This window comes from Eleutherodactylus coqui, chromosome 10 (assembly GCF_035609145.1).
Source record: "Eleutherodactylus coqui strain aEleCoq1 chromosome 10, aEleCoq1.hap1, whole genome shotgun sequence".
Lineage (NCBI taxonomy): Eukaryota > Metazoa > Chordata > Amphibia > Anura > Eleutherodactylidae > Eleutherodactylus > Eleutherodactylus coqui.
Genome location: NC_089846.1, coordinates 17,112,101 through 17,133,410, shown reverse-complemented (window position 1 = coordinate 17,133,410; position 21,310 = coordinate 17,112,101). Strand labels below are relative to the sequence as shown.

At 43.8% G+C, this 21,310-nt stretch overlaps 1 protein-coding gene across 5 annotated transcripts in view; it reads left to right on the top strand.

Moving 5' to 3' along the window:
• RALGPS1 (Ral GEF with PH domain and SH3 binding motif 1) overlaps window positions 1-21,310 on the top strand; it is a 429,351-nt gene that overhangs the window by 324,921 nt on the left and 83,120 nt on the right. For 4 of the 5 annotated variants that reach the window (XM_066580407.1, XM_066580406.1, XM_066580404.1 and 1 more), the window contains exons 10-11: window positions 13,015-13,152; window positions 19,712-19,805. In XM_066580407.1, the coding sequence (XP_066436504.1) occupies window positions 13,015-13,152; window positions 19,712-19,805 (232 nt within the window). The remainder of the gene's footprint in view (window positions 1-13,014; window positions 13,153-19,711; window positions 19,806-21,310) is intronic. The other variant, XM_066580403.1, reaches the window with a different exon arrangement.

The following is a 21,310-nucleotide window of genomic DNA, read 5'->3' as shown; positions in this document are numbered from 1 at the left end:
CAGCTGTATAAACGTGTATACATTAGACCAGACGAGAAGGACTTGTTACTAACATACTCTGCAGACTTGGAGTAATGCCTCATTCAAGTTAAAATGAAGCAAGTGCAATAGCGCTTGTTAAAAATGCCCCCAAACAATATATATATATATACAAAAAGTATAATTTTGTAACTTTTGCAATTCCTACTTCCCATTTGATGTCTTCTTCCTTGGACTGACAGCCGTGTTGACAGGTTATCTCTGTACAGAGCTGGTAATAGGCACCATTCTAGCCTGCAGTTGCTGTTTGTTTTATAAGTTTGCCGTGTAAAATAGAAGGGCCCTATTTAAAGAGAACCGGTCACGTCTTCTGATCGTCAGAGCCGCATCCCTGCTGACTCCAACGCTGTTTTGCTTCTAAGCCCTCTGTTCGCATGCTTTGGCCTCCCTTTACATACGGACGGAGCGCAGCACTCTGTCAAATGGGAAATCTCCACTTCTCGATGTCAGTGGCTGATATCACATTTGATTGACAGTGAGCAGCCCATTTGGCAGGGGACTATTGTCAGACTTCATATGTAACTGGACCTGGTGTAGACTGGAGGGTCTAGGAGAAAACTAAAAGTGGTGTTGGAGTCAGCAGGGATGCGGCTGTACAAGTATGCAGCACATCCGTCTGATAAAAGCATGTGCCGTTCATATCCTATGTAAATATCAGAGATGGAAGTTGATGGACATATTAGGAGTTCAGAGTCCCTAATCATTTACCCATATTGGGCTCAGAAACTTCAGCTCATAGGTCTTTTATGCATCGTTAGGCATCTAGGGGGCAGAAGAGCCAGTGTTATATTATCAGTCTTCGTCTTATAACACAGCTAGACTCTTCTGGGTGGCATTCAGGCAGGATTATCTGTTGTCCCATGACACTTCCCGGACTTCTTGATAGGCAGTGACCTGAATAGTCTTGAGCACTCCTGATAAAGTTAAGAGAACGTTTTGGGGAGTCTGAAGTGATCCATAATGAATAATTATAATGGGAAACTGAGTTTCCTCTAATGGGAAATTTTAGACTTGATCTTAACTGTAACTTGCAATTTTTGTTTTTTTTGTAAGTTTTTACGTTCAGATTTACTACAAACCCATAATTACAATCAACTTATCTACCAGACCATCAGTAAGCTAATTGGTGTAATCTCTATCCTCTTATAACTGGGCTCCTGGCCACATCCTATAACTGATTTTTCTATGGCTCATGTTTTTTGTACTGGAGCCACCAGTCGGAGCAGAAATGACTATTAATTACTGTCTAATTTGCATATAATTTACAGCGTACGTTAATGACCAATAGTAGTGCTCTAGTATGTGCATCTGTGCTGTAGATTTTAGGTCCCCTAGTTTTGCAGTGTAATGCTTTCAGGCTCATTCCATTTGGGAATCACCCATATTTTACCTATTGATAACAGATGGATGATGAATTGTGTGTTTTGCTTGCGTGTACGTGAGTCATAATTAACCAATAAAGCACTCAATCAATTCCAGCTGTTTACTTTGTGGAGACAAAACAGATGTTTCTCCAAAATACCGACATAGGAAAAATGACAAGTCCTACAAGTGTTTCGCTGCTCATTCCACAGCCCACGTATGGGACAAGGAGACCACAAGACTGAATCACGCATACATGTGGCACATATGGATTAGAAGCAAGCTGCAATGGGTTATGGCCATAATGATGTAATTTCTAAAGGCTGTTGTATTGATTCGTAAAAACATCATTTAGTTAGTTGTTTTTCTATAGACTTATCTAAATTGCCTTTTATGACTTTTTCTATATGGATCCTGTCTCTTGTAAATATCTGTGATTGTCATCATAAGTGCTTGGGTCTCTGTCATGCTGAAGGCCTGTACTAGATCGTATATGGCTGCATGTAAGTTCTGTGTTATCCCATGAATGCTAAAACCCTCCTCTATATCATGGTTGGAGAACTTTCCAAGGCAAGGTCCACGACCATTTGTAAGTGGAGTAAAGTCTGCATATGGTTGATGGTAGGCCTCTGGAGTGCCTCCTATTGGAACGCAGCTCCTTTTTAAGTCAATGTCCATCCTTTTAACAGGCTTTTAACATGGCCAAGAGTGTTAAGGCCCATTTACACACCAAGATGATCACTCAAAATTCCTTCAAAAGATAGGGAGATTGACCGTTTTAGCGATTGTTTCACAAAAGCTGCTAATGGGCTCTATTGCCCAATACGAGCTTATTACCTTTATTTGCATGTAAATGAGCCTCCAGGAGCTAAATGCAGGTAACAGCAGGTGGTCTGTTCTCTTCATACAGTTCCTTTGTTCTGCCACGGGGCTGCAAGCTGAATACAATGTAATCAGCGCTCCCATGGAGAACACAGTGTCCCTGCTATCAGTTCTCTGGCCGAACAATGGATTTTATGCTCACCTAAAAATCATTGTTCGTCCGAAAAGTAAAGGATAGTAGCATTTACGTGCAACGATTATCACTCAAAAGGCATTGCTTAAGCGAATTTTTTGCGATAATCGTTGCGTGTAAATGGGCCTTAAGCCAAACCAGAGTCTTCTCCATAAGGAAAACACAGCCATCTGCAGACAAGCTGTTTCAGGATCATTGCCCTTCATCCTCACAGAGCAGGGTACTAGTTGGCTGGGTGAGATGCCTTCAGGTCTGGGGAAATCATGTTTCTTTTGTGGAGAATGCCAAGTTGGCATGAGGAGACTTGAAGGTGCTCCTCTGGGAAATAACGGTAGGCCAAAGGGAGTGATATAATAAGTCAGGAGCTCCACCTTATCTGGACAGTCTAGTTCAGTAGTCCTCAATCTCTGGTTTCCCAATGTAGCTGCTGGCAATTAGGGCATGTTGGGAGTTGTAGTTTTCCAGCAGTTAGCCTTAAATTGGAGACCACAGTTCTAGTTTATTCAGGTCACAGCATCAAACATGAAGCATTGCTGGCATTTCTCTCCAAAATGTTGTGGGCAAAATGAAACAATGTTGCAACGTGTGAAGTGAATCTAGAAACCTGATCCAGAATGAAGCCATTCCTAGACTGCATGCATGCGGTACTATTGTACCTTGTCACCACCAGAAGCTAAGGGTTTGACAGGGGTTGCATGGAGGAACGCTCCTGTCACACCCCTAGCTCCCAATTGGTTGAATTGTTCCACACCGGACAATCCGGCAGGTACCGCAGAAAATGTTCTCCAGCCTCCTCTCCATTCTGCAACCATAATGTGGGCTAATGTTCCCCTGGCGCACGCTGCAGCCGGGAGCACTGTCACTGAGGTCCCTGCTGCTCTCCCCGCTGTACTCTCCACAACAACGGTCTGAAGCCGGGACCGCTGTCATGTAGCTCGCCGCTGCTGACTGCCACCTCCACTTCTGTCCCCCCGGTCGGCCGCTGCCGGCAGGGACTGCTGCAAATCTTCTCCAGTCTCCTCTTTGCGCTGCATTAATAAGGTGGCTTCCCATTCCTCTGGCATATGCTGCAGCTTAGAGCGCTATCACTGGGGGACCCCGCTGCTCTCACCGCCGTAGTGTCATCTCTGGTACTGGTCCCCCGTGTGGCAAGGACTGCTGTGACTCGCCACCCGCGGCGGTCAGCTGCCCTGCTACTATGTACAGCTGGCGGGGAGCGGTTGCCCAGGGAAGATGCAAGGGAGGCGCCTGCTCCGAGAAGAGTGATAACTCCAGCGTCTGCATTGATGTTTGCCTGGCCTGGAGGGTTAGGGTTAGTTTTTCTGTTAGGCTTACATTATTTGCTGTAAATGCTTCCATGTTGGAACTGTAACATGGAAGCATTTAGAGCTAATAATGAAAGCCTAACTGCAAAACTAACCCTAACCCGCCAGGCCAAAAAGCAATGCAAACGCTGCTAAGACCTTCACGATTTCAGCCAATCGGGAGCTAGGGGCGTGACAGGGGAGTTCCACCATGTAAGCTCTGTCAAACCTCTAGCTTCCGGTGGTGACAAGGTACAACAGTACCTGCTGCATCTTGGGTAGATTGCCTAAAAATGGCGGCATCACTAATGAGAGTCTGGACCTATAACTGGCTGCATTTTTACCATTATGCTGCCTTTTGTATTATCTCACAAATCAACCTGTTTCATCTGTAATTGCAGTACTTTTTTCCCCCCAGAAAGATACTATTTTTCTTATGTTTTTCATAAAAAGTTAGTTCTGGTTTTCAGCCCATCCTGGCCGCGTGACTGTTGAGTCCTTTTCCCCAAGTTTTAGCTTCGCAGTTCACGAGGAATGTGAAGTGTCTTTTCTACTCGGCACAAGAGCTGCGTACGTCTTGGTCTTTGCTTCGTATTGTTGAAATATTCAGTGTTCCTCGAGCAAGAAAGGAGGTGTGGAGGCCCCCCGGATTCCTTGGCCAGCAACACTGGCCCCGTCTAGTAACATTCAAGGAAATCCAGGGAGGTCATTTGGCGCCTTGTTCCCAAGCATTGGAACGAATTCTGTGTAATTGATGAAATGACAAGAGAGTGAGCAGACATACATCAACGTCCGGCCCAGCGCTTGTGGAGGAGCATTCACTCCCAGCAAATCAGCTGTAATTAAACTCCTTTGTACATCGCTATACAAATAAAGATGATTATTATGTATCTACCAGAGGATTTGTATACATGAGTCCATTAGATGTTGTACATGGAAAGCATGAATCCTCCGTCTTCTGGCACTTCTCCAAGTCTAACTGTATAATAAATGAGATAATGGATACTGGCAGAACAGTTTAATGCTTAGAAAACGTTTATTTTTCCAGTCAACCATATGGATAGCTCTGCGATAAAGGGAGTCGGGAGGGCAGCAATCATAGTCTGAATTAATTTGGAGGTTTCCCTGACACTTCATATGATTCTTGGAATAGATATATATTACAAGTTATTATTTAGCATTATCAAAATGGAGTGAGCATTTTTCTGCCCGCATGAAAGATCCACTTAGCTGATAAATGAACGCTTGTTCGGCATCTGATGGGGGCATATTCACTCGGCACATTCATCGGCAACCGAACGTTCAGGCATACATTCTTGCCCAGTCATCATCATTAGGGTTTGCCCTACTGTATCTAGTCTAGGCAGCTTAGATTTCAGTGCTTACCTGCTAGGTCTACCTTTATGGATTTTCAGTCTCAGGACATGTTCCCATTCAATGATTGCAAGCAGAGATCTGTGGAATGGTGAGGAAATAAAAACAAAAGCATAATAAAAAGTTGCAGAACTATTATAAATGATCTTGTACTGTGGCTAAAGAGGTTTACCGACACTCAGAAAAAAGAGGGTGGGGAAAGGCACAAAATAAACTAGGGCATACTCACTGGTCATATGTCCCCTGGGTCCATAATAGCCACTTCTGGAACAAAGAAGTTGCTTTAGTGGCCACTTGTGTGCATGATAATCACAGGCTTCGGGGGTCACATGCTGTTCATGGCAGAATGGCAGCTAAAGCCTGTGATTGGCCCAACGAGTAACCCATGACTGAAGTAATAACTTCCTGATACTGGAGCGACAGGGACCAGACAGTCTGCTATGGACCCGGGCTGCCATCTGACCAGTGAATGTGAATATGCATTACTTATTTTGTGCCCTTGCCAGTCCAAGCCATTTTTTCCCTGAGTGTTTGAAAACCCCTTTAAATGTTGCTTTGGTAACATATGCCAGTTAGGTGCTGGTACATTGAAGATGGCTATGTATCTAATTTTCTAGTTAGCACACCATGCTCATAAATGCCTCAAAAATGATTTCCAAAGCTGTGCGTGTCTTGGATGTTTGTATCAGTAATAAAACTAATATGCAGCACATAACGAGGTGTGTCTGACATGAACGTGATATTCAAGGCTTTGGGAATTCAAGTGGATCAGAACTTTGTGTTTGAACGTTAGCAGTTACAATGACCTCAGAAACAATCCACCTACTAACTCAGTAAGTACAGGCTGTTCCCGGCCCTTATTCAGCATGTTCTGATACTCTGATGCAAAACAAAGCCCACTCCCCCGATGTCTTATTTACGCCATGAAGTGGAGTTGTGAGGTGTTTGGTGGGTGTTCTAGCTGTCCCTGTGACCGGAAGGGAGCACTGACCAAAAAGGGAAAGGGCAGTAGTTGTCCATATATGTTCTGTATAGATGGAGTGGACCCTCAGAATCATCAATGTTTGCCAGTGGAGTGGGGACAATAGTAATAACTTCTTGCAAGACTTGAGAAGACAACTTGATTTGTCTTGGGTTCACATAGTGTAAATGCCAATGTCTATGGAGGTATTTTTATTTTACATTGTGGTTAACTACTCTTTGAAGGAGAGATCCTTAACAGTGGAAAGAACTGGAAATATGTATGTTCAGCTCGATTGACCGAAATTTTATGATGGGCCTATATTAACCTTTTGAAGGTGAATGACTGCATAATGGGAAAATCCAAGCCGCTGCTTCCTCTGCTTCACATATCATATATCAAGCCGTATTTTACAAACCCTTGACAAGTCAATAACTTAACAGAAAACCCGTAGGATGTGAGCGGCATCCTGCTGCTGGAACCTATTACTGTACTGATGGACTGCTTCTAATTTTCTTCAAAGAGTGTTCTGTGTCTTTAAGGGTTGGCATCGCAAAAGTGTTAATCTGTCAGCAAGCTCTAAATTTGGTGATTGATGGGCATGAAGTCAACTCTCCTTTTTGTCAATTCTCGTCACCAGTTATTTAATAAAGAAGGACCATAGTAATCTAATACGTGTGCCACACTGTAACTCATTTCAGGATGCCTTTCCATACAATTACACTGTGTCCTGCCAGTTGAGCGCTTATGACATGTTTTATAAATTAGCTTTATTGGTAAGAAACCTTAAGCTAAGCTCTTGCTTTCAATGAGTGCTGAATGGCACTCGGTATAAATGTTTGTTTTAAAAATTAAAAAAAATGGCGGCAAGATATCAGCCTGATAATGCCAAACAGACTTGTTCCCTCGGCTCATGGCCAGTTTGTTCTTGAACTGGAGACTGAAGTAATAGTTGGTAGAGAATGACAGCCGGAGCACGCCATATAAAAGGTTGTGGTTGTTAGGCAGTACGCCCCTAGAAACCAGTCTGTGTATGGTTTTCTGGCTTGGTTTCCTATTCCCAATCATTGTTTTACAGACTTGTTAAAAAGTCGTATATTTATTTGAAGGAATGCTGCCATCTAATAGGTGGCACCGCAGAGGTATTGTTCCATCTTCCTTATTTGCTTAAATTACCCAGAGGAGCATGCACGGCCTTATGTCTCCTCACTCACCTGTCAGGTGTCTTCTCAAACCCCTTCTGGGTGCTTTCCTTGGGGAGAGACAATACCCCTCTTGACTCACGTCACTCGCCTCTCACCAACCAAGCGAGAAACCTACTGCACATTGATGAAGTGCAAACACCCCGAAACAGCTGTCTGTGTATGGTTTTCTGGCTTGGTTTCCTATTCCCAGTCATTGTTTTACAGACTTGTTGAAGAGTCGTACATTGATTTGAAGGAATGCTGCCATCCAATAGGTGGCGCTGCAGAGGTATTGCTCCATTTTCCTTATTTGCATAGAAACCAGTCTGTCTTACATGACTACTGATACCAAAGAAGTAGAAAATTTGATCAAAGGTGTTTTTAATGTATGCTGCTTCCAGATGAGTACCTGCAGTAATGGAACCATCATGAACAGAAAACCAAGGACATTAACCCCTTCTCCCTATAGGACGTTCATTTATGTCCTGCAGTGTCAGGGTATGTATGAAGGAATGATCGAGCGGCGATCTCCCTTCATACAACACAGGCGCCGGCTGTTTCTGCGCATCTCATCGGAGCTGTTAACCCTTTAATGCCGCTGTCAATTCTGTTAGCGGCAATTAAATCCCCCGAACGATGTTCAAGGGTCTCACACCGCTCCGCGCGATGAAATCAGAAAGGTCCCAGGACTGTCTTAGCAGAATGCCTATCAAGCTATGCCCGTGGGGTGGCTTGATAGACTGGCTACCCGATAGCAGTATGATATAATGCTATGGCATTACATCATACTGCAGGAGTGATCAAAGCATCGCAAGTTATTGTCCCCGCTGGGGACTAAAATATTATTCATTGCGCACAGAAGATGGCGACAGAAAATAATTTTAAAAAATTAAATATCTTTGAAAAAAAATAAAAGTAGTACAGCAAAAAAAGCAAAACAACTGTATAAGTTTAGCATCGTAGTAATCGCACTGACCCATAGAATAAAGTTATCAGGTCGTTTTTTTATGCAGTTTGTGCGCCGTAGAAACAAGACGCACTGAAAATGATAGAATTTAGTTTTTTGTTTTTTTTCATTTTACTCCGCTTAGACTTTTCAAAAAGTTTTTTCAGTACATTATATGGTATATTAACCCCTTAAGGACACGGCCTATTTTGGCGTTGAGGACCAAATGATTTTTGGTATTTTTTCATCCCCATTTTTCAACAGGCATAACTTTTTTATTTTTCCGTCGACGTGGCCGTATAAGGGCTTGTTTTTTGCATGGCGAACTGTAGTTTTTATTGGTACATTTTTTATTTTTTGTACTTTATTTTTCTCTTCTTTTTACACAATCTGTGTCCCTCTGAGGGACTTACACTGCAGGACTGAAGATCGCTACGATAAGGCATGGCAGGACATATCGCTTACTACAGCGATCTTAGGCAATGGCAATACAGGACGCCGGTATCTGGCATCCTGTTGCCATAGCAACCAGCCGGGCTCTCGCGATGTTATCGCGAGAGCCGACTGGAGTCACAGAGGGAGCGCGCTCCTTCTATGAGCCCTTTCCCTGCCACGATCTACTTAGATCGCAGCAGGGAAGGGGTTAACAGCGAGTGGGCGCATCTGTGATGCCCCCCGCTGTCGCAGCGGGAGGCCGGCTACTAGTGACAGCCGACTCCCACTGCGGGATACCGTGAGATCTGCTATGATCACGCGCTATCCCTATGACTTTAAGGTACATCATTTTGCGGGAAGTACCCCGCTCCCATGACGTGCCCTTACGTCATGGGGAGGGAAGGGGTTAAATAGTACAGTTGAAAAATGCAACTTGTCCTACAGAAAACAACAAGACCTCATATAGCGACGTCGATGGAAAAATAAAGGAGTTATGATTTTTTTAAAAGAGGGGAGGAAAAACCGAAAATGGAAAAAAAAAAGGCTGCGTCATTAGGGGTTAAGTCTGGGCATTCTCTTTGCCAACCAAGAAACTACCTGCAAAAGACATAAGGACGTGGCTGAAAGTCACCTTTAATTTCCCTTTGTGGACTAAAAATGTAAACCACAAAAAAATCGCCTTGCCTTTCAGTGACTCTACATGTCAACCTTTACAGCAGACGGCGTGTTTTCCTGCCTCATTCCATGTGTGGGGACTGAAAATACTCCGATGTTCACTGATTATGTTACAGCACCTATTATAAGTGTAGATTCACATTCTATGAAAACCTATCCACCAGTCTTACCTTGTTTCATGCATTCATTGTCCGAGACGTGATTTAGTAGCCTGTAAACCGCTGGTGTAACTATAGGGGATGCAGGGGATGCGGCTGCACCCGAGTCCAGGAGCCTTAGGGGGCCCATAAGGCCTCTCTTCTCCATATAGGGAACCCAGTACTATGAATAAAGCATTATAGCTGGGGGCCCTGTTACAGGTTTTGCATTGGGGTCCAGGAGCTTCAAGTTCCGCCTGTGCTGTAAACCATAAAAATGAACAAACCTGCGTCATGTATACAGTGTGTAGGAGGAAATGTATTTGGTCTACTGAAACTGGGTACTTGTATATTCATACATTGCAGAAATATCTGCAACCGGCCCAGAACTGTTTGCAGAAATCCATATACTTGGCAGCACAACAACTCCATTCATAATGCACGGAACTGGTCTTCATTTGTAGAAATGTATAGAAATGTCTGCAACAAATCTGCAGGGTATGAATTCACCGTTAAGATTGGCACAAGAGCCTGCCAGCGCCACTCTTGTCCAAGGGTTGATTCTACCATTGCGACTCAATCCCAGTAACATGGGAAGTGCTAATTGGGCTCTTTAAAATATCCTGGGACATTAGTAGGCCTAAAACTGGCAAATCTAGGCTCCCCCTAGATAATTGGGTTATGAGTATGTAGCTTGTCTCAGACCTAGCATCCACATATAAATCGCCTTCTGTGGACTCCTTCCAGAAGCGAAGATACTGACCTCTCAAGGCAAACTATTTTTAATCCGGTAACATAGAAGTATAAAGGACCACACTTTCCTCATGAGATGTCTTCAGCTTTTGATGTATATGGATCTGCCCACAAAAAAAATGTTGTGTCATACCCAAAAGTGCAAATTTGTCTCATTTGTAGCAGAAATAACCCCCAACGCCTTCTAATAGACTCTAAGTTAACACACCACAACCACAAAGTTCACCTTGAGGTTTTCACATGGAAACTCGGACTTATGGATAATCACATGACCAGTGAGATGTGAAAGGTGGGATTGAGGAGAAGGCCTTCCCAAGAACACACTGTCGGATTAACACTTCTTAATTGGCTACAGAAGTCTTATATAGCAGAACATAGACAAAATTATGAGCTACCTGGAAGCGCAAATTTTTCTCTGCATATTAAGTAAATAGCGGGATCAATCATTGCTTTGAGATGATTACATTCCTGCACCTTGATGTCAGTGTGCAGTAATTACAGGGCTGTCTCCGTTGGCCCAACCCACAACAGTCACGAACGGCAATTAAAAAGTGAAATCAGACTTTTAAAAAGTAATTCGCAACTCCCAAATATTTTACAAGTATTTACGCACTAAATAGCCGTGTACAGGGATGCGACTAGGAAAAACATCAATGTACTCTTTTATTTTAAAGTGTTCGTTGAAGTAAACGAAAATTGCTGTAAACTCTCTAAGTGTAACGTTCGCCCATCAAAATAAGTTATCCACTATTTAGAGAATAGGACACAACTGACTGATCGATGGAGGCCTGACTGCTTGGGACTCCCTTCGATCCTATTTCCAGTAGTCCCATTGAAATGATTGGAGGTGTGACCAAGACTACTCTCATTACAAGACATACGGGAGCCCTGTTCTCCGGATCTGTGGGGGTCCCAACGGCTTGACTCTCGCCAACCAACGTGTTATCCCATATCCTGGGAATAGGGGATGACTTGCTTTTTGTAGGATAACCCTTTTAGCTCCCTGTCATCCAGGGTACACGTATCATTACAGCAGCTCTGTAAGGAGGCTGAATGCGGACAAGTAAGTCACTGCTGGATGTTAGAAAGTAAGCAAATAGCTGGGATAGAAACGTGTACCATTAAATAGCAGAAATGTCCGTTCATGATTTGACAGCCCTTTCGAGAATTATTGGAGGGCCCAGCAGTCAGCAAGTTGTACCCTAGAATGTGGATAGGGGGGAACTTATTTTGGTGGGACAACCCCTTTAATTTAAAAACTGACTGACCCTGTTAGTTATTTGCAGTGTCTGCACTAATGTAGTCTATACTGGACAGCTGCATGGTGGCTACAATGGGGCATAACACATGTGTGCATTAATTGGATATCCTATTGATTTCCATGGACATCATGTAATGTTTCATTTGCCCTCTAGTAGCGCTGTCGGGTTGCTCTTCAGATTACAGGAGGTCCCAGCATCACAACATCCTGTCATCTACTTGTTTTCAGGGATCCTTCCTAACAGAGAGATTACGCAAAGCGAGACAAGATCTTTCGGTTTGGAGCCACGGTGGCCATCAAGTGATTTTGCCGGTGAAAGCCATGGACAGTCAGAGATTTTCCCTGCAAGAGAAATGTAGTATTACATGCGGCCATTCAGTGGCTTTCCATTCTGGTTCATAGGGGAGTTATGTCGACCATATGCACTAGCAGAGATATGGATGGGACTTGTCTTCATGGGATAACCATCAGCCCAACTTGCAATTTAACCTCTTGATTTCCGCCAGAGTGGAGTCGCAAAGGAATTAATTTTTCCCTTAAATGGGAGAAATTGGCTTCTACCTCATTGGGGTCTTTTGCCTTCCTCTGGATCAACTTTGGGGGTTAATAAGCTGAACTGGATGGACATATGCCACTCTTTGGCCTTAGATACTATGATTTAAGCCATGTAGAAGGTGTTCCATGTTTTCCACACTGTAGTGGAAGTAGATGGAAGCCTTGTCCTGTAGTGTGAGCAGGTTCACTGCGGTGTCACGGTATTAATTATACACTCTGGGTAATTGTAGGCAGGATGTGAGCATCGTCCCACCTTACTTGTTAAAACAAGAGCTGCTGGTTATGGACTTGCTGCCATGTCTTGTTTAATGTGCGATGCTTATACGTAATCTTTCTATATGGCTTTACAGTAGATGATAGAAGGAATCAAAAAATATTGGGTGCGGCAAGTCAGTGTACGGGTGGTGCAGGTTACGTTTTACAGTGCTTGCAGTGGTGGGGGTCATTCCATTCTTGACCACTCTACACTTCAAGCGTACGGAAATCCTGTATACATTATGGTAAATAGATAGGAAAAATAATAGGGGGGGAGCTGCCGAATAGGTGAGTGATTTAACGTGCAGAAGATGTGATTCTCTCATTAAGATGGTGAGTCGTGGAAAAGACCTGGTTGTTCAGGTGCAGCCAACCCAATGATAGTCGCACTGGCAGGTGAGACTATTCTGATGGATTAGTGATGGGTGAGGGCGCAGCTGACCGAAATATAAGGTTCAATAACAATACAAGGTAACGCCCCTTCCTCAGTTCTAGCTGGGGATACACCTTATGTTAGCCGTTAGTATGTGCATGGTGTACCAGGCAGAGCTCCGAAACGCGTTTTTAATGCTGGTGTAAAATTGGAGAAGTATGGTGAAATTATGGGTTTTGTGAAACCAGTCCTCCAACTCTGGGATACTAAAATGATTCTTTTTTTGTTGTTTTTAACACTAAAATCATTCTAGTAAAAAAGAATAAACTTTGATGCAAAGTGGTATTTTTCAACTATTTAGATGTCCTTTTTTTGTGTTTTACAGGAATTTACCTTCTGGATATCATCTACATAGACTCTGCATACCCAGCATCAGGCAGTATCATGGAGAATGAGCAACGGTCCAATCAGATGAACAACATCCTGAGGATCATTGCTGATTTACAAGTCTACTGTAATTATGGTTGGCATTGTTCCCTTTCCTTTTTTTACATTGTTGTCTGTCTTCATTTGTATTCTAGTTGCGATTGTGGCTGCAGTAAATTCACTCCACCACTAGGGGCAGTAATGACATACTCAGTGATGTGCTGGAGGGGGATTCTTCAAAATGATGTATGCATTTAGAGGAAACACCTAAAGATCTAGTATGATGCCCGATGGACACATTGTGCTATTATTGAGCTATTGGGTTCACTAAAATAATTCAACTCCCTATAACTGGAGAAGTTATGTCACAAGGGAAAAACATGCTACCTATTTATTACAAAATGTGTGTGTGTGGTGGGGAGGGGGGTCTCCCTGTGCTGTCCTGGAAGAAGGGGGTCCAAGGTCTCCTCTCTTGTAGGATAGAACAGACACATGCCTGCCATGATGGCTCTAGTCTGGCTTGCTGATGATGCAATGCGTATGGAGAGTTTTTCACATAGGCGTTCATGTAGCCTTAGGGCAGGGAATAAGAAATCTTTGCTAACCCCCCCCCCCCCCCCTTTTCCTTAATTCATCCCATAGCAGTTAACAGGCATTACCTACATGGTGCATACACACGTGCATTCTATAACATACATTTTGTCTAGGACATAGGAACAAATGCAAAATGGTCCCCTTGTTAAAAAAGGCTATTTTATTCATGACTAGAGATGAGCGAGTATACTCGCTAAGGCACATTACTCCAGCGAGTAGTGCCTTAGCCGAGTATCTTCCCGCTTGTCTCTAAAGATTTGGGGGCCGTCGGGGAGCGGCGGGGGAGAGCTGGGAGGAACGTAGGGGAGATCTCTCTCTCCCTCTCTCCCCCCCGCTCCCCGCCGCAACTCACCTGTCACCGGCGCCGGTCCCCGAATCTTTAGAGACGAGCGGGGAGATACTCGGCTAAGGCACTACTCGCTCATCTCTATTCATGACCCATTCTATCCCAAATGCAGTTGTGCATATTTTACTAATGTCTTCTTGTGCAATTTACCCTATACTGTTACTTTGCAGAATTGTCACATTGTTTTTATTTTAGTAAGTTAATAAAAAAAAAAGGACACTTTCTAGTATCGGTCTTGGAGAAACTTCCTCCTCCTAGGAAAATCTTACATTTGCAGGGGATGTCGGTACGGGTGCCAATTTCTAGTAGGCATGAGAGAGTCCAAGAATAATAGGAAGCCATTCCAAAACAATGTAAAATTTATGTTTTCTCCTTCCAATTTCTGTCAATGAGAAATAGTCAGAACAAGTGGAATGTGACAAGTGTATATGCCAGGGCGCCGAGACCCGGACGGCTAGAGAGTTTAAAGGATGTCTCTGAATCATATTCTTCTGCGCTCAATGATCAAACACAACGTTCACAGAGGAACCTTCCCAAACGCTGGAAATACTTATTGTAGAACACCACATAAGAAGCATCCAGCTATACCTGGGAAATATCCTGCTTCGCTCCGGGCACTAATCGATGCCACCTGCTGGTATCCTACTCCAGCTATGGCTGCCAGTGAGACTTAGTCATTGACTTTTATATGACACACACAATACCAGGTGTGGTTTTATATAGAACTTTATCTGTATAGCTATATACACACATAAGGTGATTACGATATATAATGCACACTTTGGATTTTAACTCTTTTGCTGCCAGCAGAGTTTCCACATTTTTGACAAATCTGAATTATAAATTGAACCTTCATATACCTTTTTACCTATATAATTTCTGGAAATGGTTATAAAAATACCTCCCAGCACTTTGCAGTGATGGGCGCCTTTTGCATCAACGCTTAACTTTTTGTAAAAGATGCATCACAGTTAATTTGTGTGGCTAACAATGCAGCGATCTGGGTTGGTTTTGCAGACACTATCCCCACTGAATACAATGGGAACAGTGCTGTAATACCCGGCCGCCGCATTGTTTGAGGTGCTACCTGCTCCAAACACACCAACAGCAGCCTGACAAACAGCTGATCCAATATAGAATATAAAGTGGCCAACTGCTTCAATAAATATCAACATGGATATAACGTCACATATTCACCAGAGCTCATTATATCATGAATCATTATCTAGGTGCCAGTAAACTTTTGTGTCACAGAGTAGGCAAATGATCTTAAATAGAGTTGAGCGAACGTACTCTGTCGAGCTTGATGCTCGTTAAAGTATTAGCAGAGAGAGAGAGAGAGAGAGAGAGAGAGAGAGACCAACCAAGAAACAAAAAGCTCTGGACCCGGCGTCCCACATACAAAAATGCTCAAGTCTCCCATTGTAGCCAATGGGGTTCGTTACTCGAGTAGAGCTCTCAAATTTTAAGAAAAGCTCGACTGGAATAACGCGGACCCGAACATTTGGGTGCTCGCTCATCTCTAGTGTTAAACACGCTTATCAAATTCATCATCACCAGGTCTTCAGGGAGAGAGTTCCATAGTCATACTGCTCTTACAGTAAAGAACCCCCTTCTATGTCGGTGCAGAAATCTTCTTTCTTCTAGATGTTAACAATGCCTTCTTGTTATAGTCACAGTCCTCGGTGTAAATAGATGATGGGAGAGATCTCTGTATTGTCCCTGATATATTTATACATAGTTATTAGGTCGCCCCTTAGCTGTCCTTTTTTCTAAACTAAATAATCCCAATTATGGTAATCTTTCTGGGTATTGTAGTCCGCCCATTCCATTTGTTAACTTAGTTACCAGCCTTTGAACCCTCTCAAGCTCTGAGATGTCCTCCTTGAGTACCGCTGCCCAAAACTGTATACAATATGTACATATGTGCAACCACTTATTTTCTCACTCATTTAGTAGGCACCTGTCCCCTCCCCACCCCAAAGTGTGACAATAGGGGGGCTCATATCCTCTCTCATTGTTAAGTAGATGATAAAAGGAAGAAAAGTTCCTATACACCACTCTTGGGGTCGCGGGAGACTGTAAAGGACTGGTGATGAAAGTAACAGGCTGCGATCTTGATCTTTCTTCCTAATGTCATTTGAAGTTTCCCCCCTCCCTTATAGACACATATAACCAAGAATTAAAGCTTTCCATCCCACGACCCCTAACGAATATTACACCTAGTGTTATTTGCATACATGAAGATAAGTGCAATAGGATACCTTTATCTAAGCTCAAGCCTTTATATTCTCCCTAAGGAGAAAAGAAAGTGTTTGATATTCTAGTCACAGCAGGCACTTAAAGGGGTATCCTGCTATAAGCTATTGATGGTCTTTCTGCAGGATAGGGCATAAATAGTAGATTAGTGGTGGTCCATTGTCTGGGACCCCCACAGAGCCGTTGTTGACCAGGCTGATGTGTTTGTGCACTAAGCTGATTTTTGCAGGAAGCAGACAGCTGTGTTCACACTGTAGTGGTCAGCCTTGGTATTACAAGCCATGTACCAATTCATTTCAATGGGAGCTGTCCTGGTATTACCAAGCCTCACCCTGCATTTGGAGCTGTCGGCTTCCTGCAGAAATTAGCTTAGTGCACTGCCCGGGTGAACAGCTGATTGGAGAGGGTCCCTCACAACAGATCCCTGCAGTTTTGCTATTGATGATCTATCCTGAGGAATAGACCATCAATAGTTTACAACTGGACAATTATGACATATTACATACATCCTTGACAACAGAAAGGTTAAAGATGATGTCTCATTAGACCATTGGATCTAGCTACAGGATCCCCAGGTGTTCAGCTGGTATCACTTCGGCCTGTTATACATGGGAAATGAGGTATTACATACAGGCCATTTAAAGGGAATCTATCACCATGTATTTTGAAGTCTCACTGAGAGTACTGATTACAGTGATATGTTTGTGTGGAGATCTGTGCAGTAGTTTTGGAGAAACTTCCTTTTTTTATTAGCAGCCACACAGAGAACTAGTCCTGCATATTCATGAACTACAGGCTAGCCACACCCACCCTCCAGCCAATGATTGGCAGCTCTCTCACTATGCACAGTAATAGGCTGACAGCAGTCAATCAGTGGCTGGAGGGTGGGGTAGGTGTCGCTAGCCTGCAACTCATGAATATCCAGGACTGCTTCAAGTAGTCCTTATTGCATGTGCTGCTACTGATAAAATGCAAGGTACTGCAAAACTACTGCACAGATACATACAGCAGACACATCACTGTAATCAGTGTGCCTGTCGCTGCCTTGTGCTGCCCTCAGATAGGGGTGCAAAAAGAGAGTGACATCGTCTCTTTAAATGAAAGCTGTTACATTGAAAATGCGTTTCCTTCTGCAAGCAGCATGTTATAGAGCAGGAGGAGCGGAGTAGATTGATATATACACTCATCGTAAAAAAAACCCAAGCACCTAAAAGGAGTTGTCAGAATCGAATAAACCTTTGTATGTGTGATTGTAACATTGATATAACGAAGTGATTACAACATCAGAGCAAAAGGATAATTTATTGCGGAAAACTGAAAACTTGAAGGGAGGCTCCAGTGCCCTGTTGGGCCGCCTTTAGCTTGGATACAAGATGTGATACGGGCGGGAATGAAAGCTATAGTATCCTGTTGTACCGCCACCAGCTTGGATACAAGATGTGGTACAGGCAGGCATGGAGGCTGTAGCACCCTGTTGTACTGCCTCTAGCTTGGATACAAGATGTGATACAGGCGGGCATGGAGGCTCTAGTACCCTGTTGTACTGTCTCTAGCTTTGAAGCAAAATGTGATATGGGCAGGCATGGAGGCTCTAGTACCCTGTTGTACCGTCTCCAGCTTGGATACAAGATGTAATGTAGGCGGGCATGGAGGCTCTAGTACCCTGTTGTACCGTCTCCAGCTTGGATACAACATGTGATACAGGTGGGCATGGAGGCTCTAGTACCCTGTTGTACCGTCTCCAGCTTGGATACAACATGTGATACAGGCGGGCATGGAGGCTCTAGTACCCTGTTGGGTTTCTTCTAGCTTTGATACAAGAGCCTGGATTGCTCTTTCGGTAGAGCATCAGACTTTTAATCTGATTCAAGGTTCAAGTCCCTGTTCAGGTGTACTTAGCGTCTTGGATGAGTTAGTGAATCCTGCACCAGATGACCCTGGAGGAACCTTCTAACTCTACCACTCTATGATTCTATGAAGATGTGATACATGGAGGCTGTAGTACCCTGTTGTACCGCCTCTAGCTTGGATACAAGATGTGATACAGATGTCATGGAGGCATACAGGTACTGTATGCTATCCTGCGGCATATCGGTTACATTTGCTGTAACTGATTCTCTAGATCATGCAAACTTATAGGCTGTCTAATCTGGCATCTCAGATGGTCCCACACATGTTCTATTGGTGATTGAGCAGGCCACGGAAGTGTGACAATGTTGTGTGTGCGGGCAAACATTTTCCTGCTGCCTCTCAGAAGCCTCCATGAGAGGAACACATGTGGCTGCAGGATGTCCTGAACATCACGCTGAACTGTCATTGTCCCTCGTACCACTACTAGGAGGGACTGACTGTCGTATGCCATGACCCTCCGGACCATCACACCAGCAATGTGCAGCTTCACAGCAAAGGCAGGATTGAGGCGCTCACCCTGAGATCTCCAGACATGAACATGGGCATAGTGCAGGGCCAAACTAAACCTGGATTTGTCGCTGAAGATAACCCAGTTTCATTAAATAGAAGTCAAGTTTTCTCATTCAAGACACCACTACAAACTGAAGTGATGGTGGGTGTCAAAGGCCGTACACGTAATGGGTGTCGTTGGACCAAATGTCCTTCAGCCTGTAATGACAGTGCTACCTGTCTCTGGATGGTGGACAACGAAACAGTTGGAGCTGCTGGTGCTTGTCGGATAGTCAGACAATCCTTTCTACTGGTGGTCTGTTGGGGCGTCCTGAGACCGGTCACCTTGTGTGTCCTCACACATCCACTGGTCCCAACACCTCCTAACAGTCTGGTCAGACGCTCCTCTCTACTAGGGGTCTGTAGGGGGCGTCCTGAGCCCGGTCACGTTGTGTGCTCCCACACATCCACTGGTCCCAACACCTCCTAACAGTCTGGTCAGACGCTCCTTTCTAAATGGTGGTCTGTAGGGGGGTCCTGAGATCTGTCACTTTGTGTACCCTCACACATCCACTGGTCCCAACACCCCCTAACAGTCTGGTCAGAATGGCCCAGTGGGGGACAATTTATCGCTACGACCATCCGGTTTCTCACACCACAATAATGCGCCCCTCTCAGACTCTGGTAACGGGGTGACATCTCTTCTCTGCGTTGTAGAGCCGTCTAGTGGTCAACAAGCTCCACACAAGCGGAAGAAGAGGTCCCTACACACAAGGAGCCTCCGAGAGCCTCTCCAAGGATTGCAAGACCATTCATCTAATCATGCCACAACTATAACTATTTGTATATCTGTCTTAGATGTTACTACATGCTGAGTTTTGCAGCAAAACGAAAACTACTCCTGGGTGCTTGATTTTAGTTTTTTTTACAAAGAGCGTAGCTTTGTGGGAAAAGATCATTTGTATTTTGTTAATTTATATGTATTGTAACAAAATGTAAGAATCATGAAGAATGAGAAACCTCTAAAATTGAACCCTATGATTTCTTTCCTCTACAGATCATCTCGCCACATTACCCCACGTACAGAAGTACTTAAAGTCTGTCCGCTACATTGAAGAGCTACAGAAGTTTGTAGAAGACGACAATTATAAGTGAGTTTTCCAAAGCCTCCAGTTATTCTTAATAGAACCGTTTAAAATGCAATTTTCTGCTCTGGCTTCGGTTTCCTCTCACACTTTATTCCCTGTAATTATTTGGGCTTGTAAAAAAAAAAAACGCCATTGATTTCGTGATAGCTGTTTTTTGTTGATACTTTCTTGGCTTTTGGCGTTTAATAATTCCCTACTAAATTACAGCAAATATCTGGATGTAGCATTTTTTTGCCAAAAACAAAACTTTGCAATACATGTAAGGGACAACACCACAAAAATGCTGTGTGAGACCCCCTTATACAGCTGCATTAAACATTATTCACTCCTCCATTACAAAATAGATTTATTTGCCAAATTTACAAACTTGCAAAAACAATCAAACAAGAACTATTTAAATAGCTCAACACAACTAATATGACAAGCGTTTTCTCTAAATTCACCCCAAAATGCCACTTTTACTGACTCCTGAAGTCTCAGTATTATTCCTCCCTTCTTGACCAGCGTCTTTAGTACTTAGTAGAGAACCTTTTGCAGTTATGAGCTGCTGCGGACATGATGCATAGCCTGGCAGCAGCTTCTGACAGCGCTCCTGAGGAATCTTAGGCCGTTACTCACGGGCAATGGCCTCCAGTTCACTAATACCCTTCTGCTTGTATGCTGCAGCTGCCGCCTTCAAACCCCATCAAAGGTTTTTTATGGGGTTCTAGTCAGGCGTCCGTGACGGCCACTCCAAAATCTTCCAGGACTACTTCTGAAACCAAGCCTTGGTGGACTTTGAGGTAAGCTTGGGATCACTGTCCCGTTGGTAGGTCCAATGATGCCCAAGCTTCAGCTTCCTCGCACAAGGCATGATGTTTTCTCCTAAGATTTTCTAATACTTGATTGTATCCATCTTGCCCTTCACACACTACAGGTTTCCAGTGCCAGAGGGAACAAAGCAGCCCCAGAGCATTACCGAGCCACCGCCATGCTGGCAGTGTGTTTTTTTTCAGCGCCTGCTTCATTCTTCCACCGCCAGACATTCTACTCATCCATAGGCCCAAAAAGTTCTAGTTTTGTCTTATTGCACCACAGAACAGAATGTCAAAGTATCTGTGGCTTATTTCTATGGTTTTGAGCATATTGGAACTGACTTGTGCTTTTGGGTTGGTAGAGGTGTACGTTTTGGAGTTTGGGCATGAAGAGCTTCAGCATTTAGTATGCGCCCTATTGTTTAAATGGAAACCTCAGTGCCTGCTGCCAGCAAATCGTGCTGCTGGTCTTTCACAATCACTCAAGGGTTTTTGACCACCTACCTCCTCAGGAATCTGCTGGCAGCTTGAAATAGCGTCCTTTTTTGTCACGTCCAGGTAGTGTATCCAGTGTTCCTTTAACTTTGAACTTGCAAACTGCTTCCAGCTGTATCTCCAGGAACATTTATTGCCTTTGCAAGGTGGTGATTTCTTCTCTTAACTTTTTTGACCGCTCTTTTGACTTAGCCATATTACTAACATGCAATCAAATGT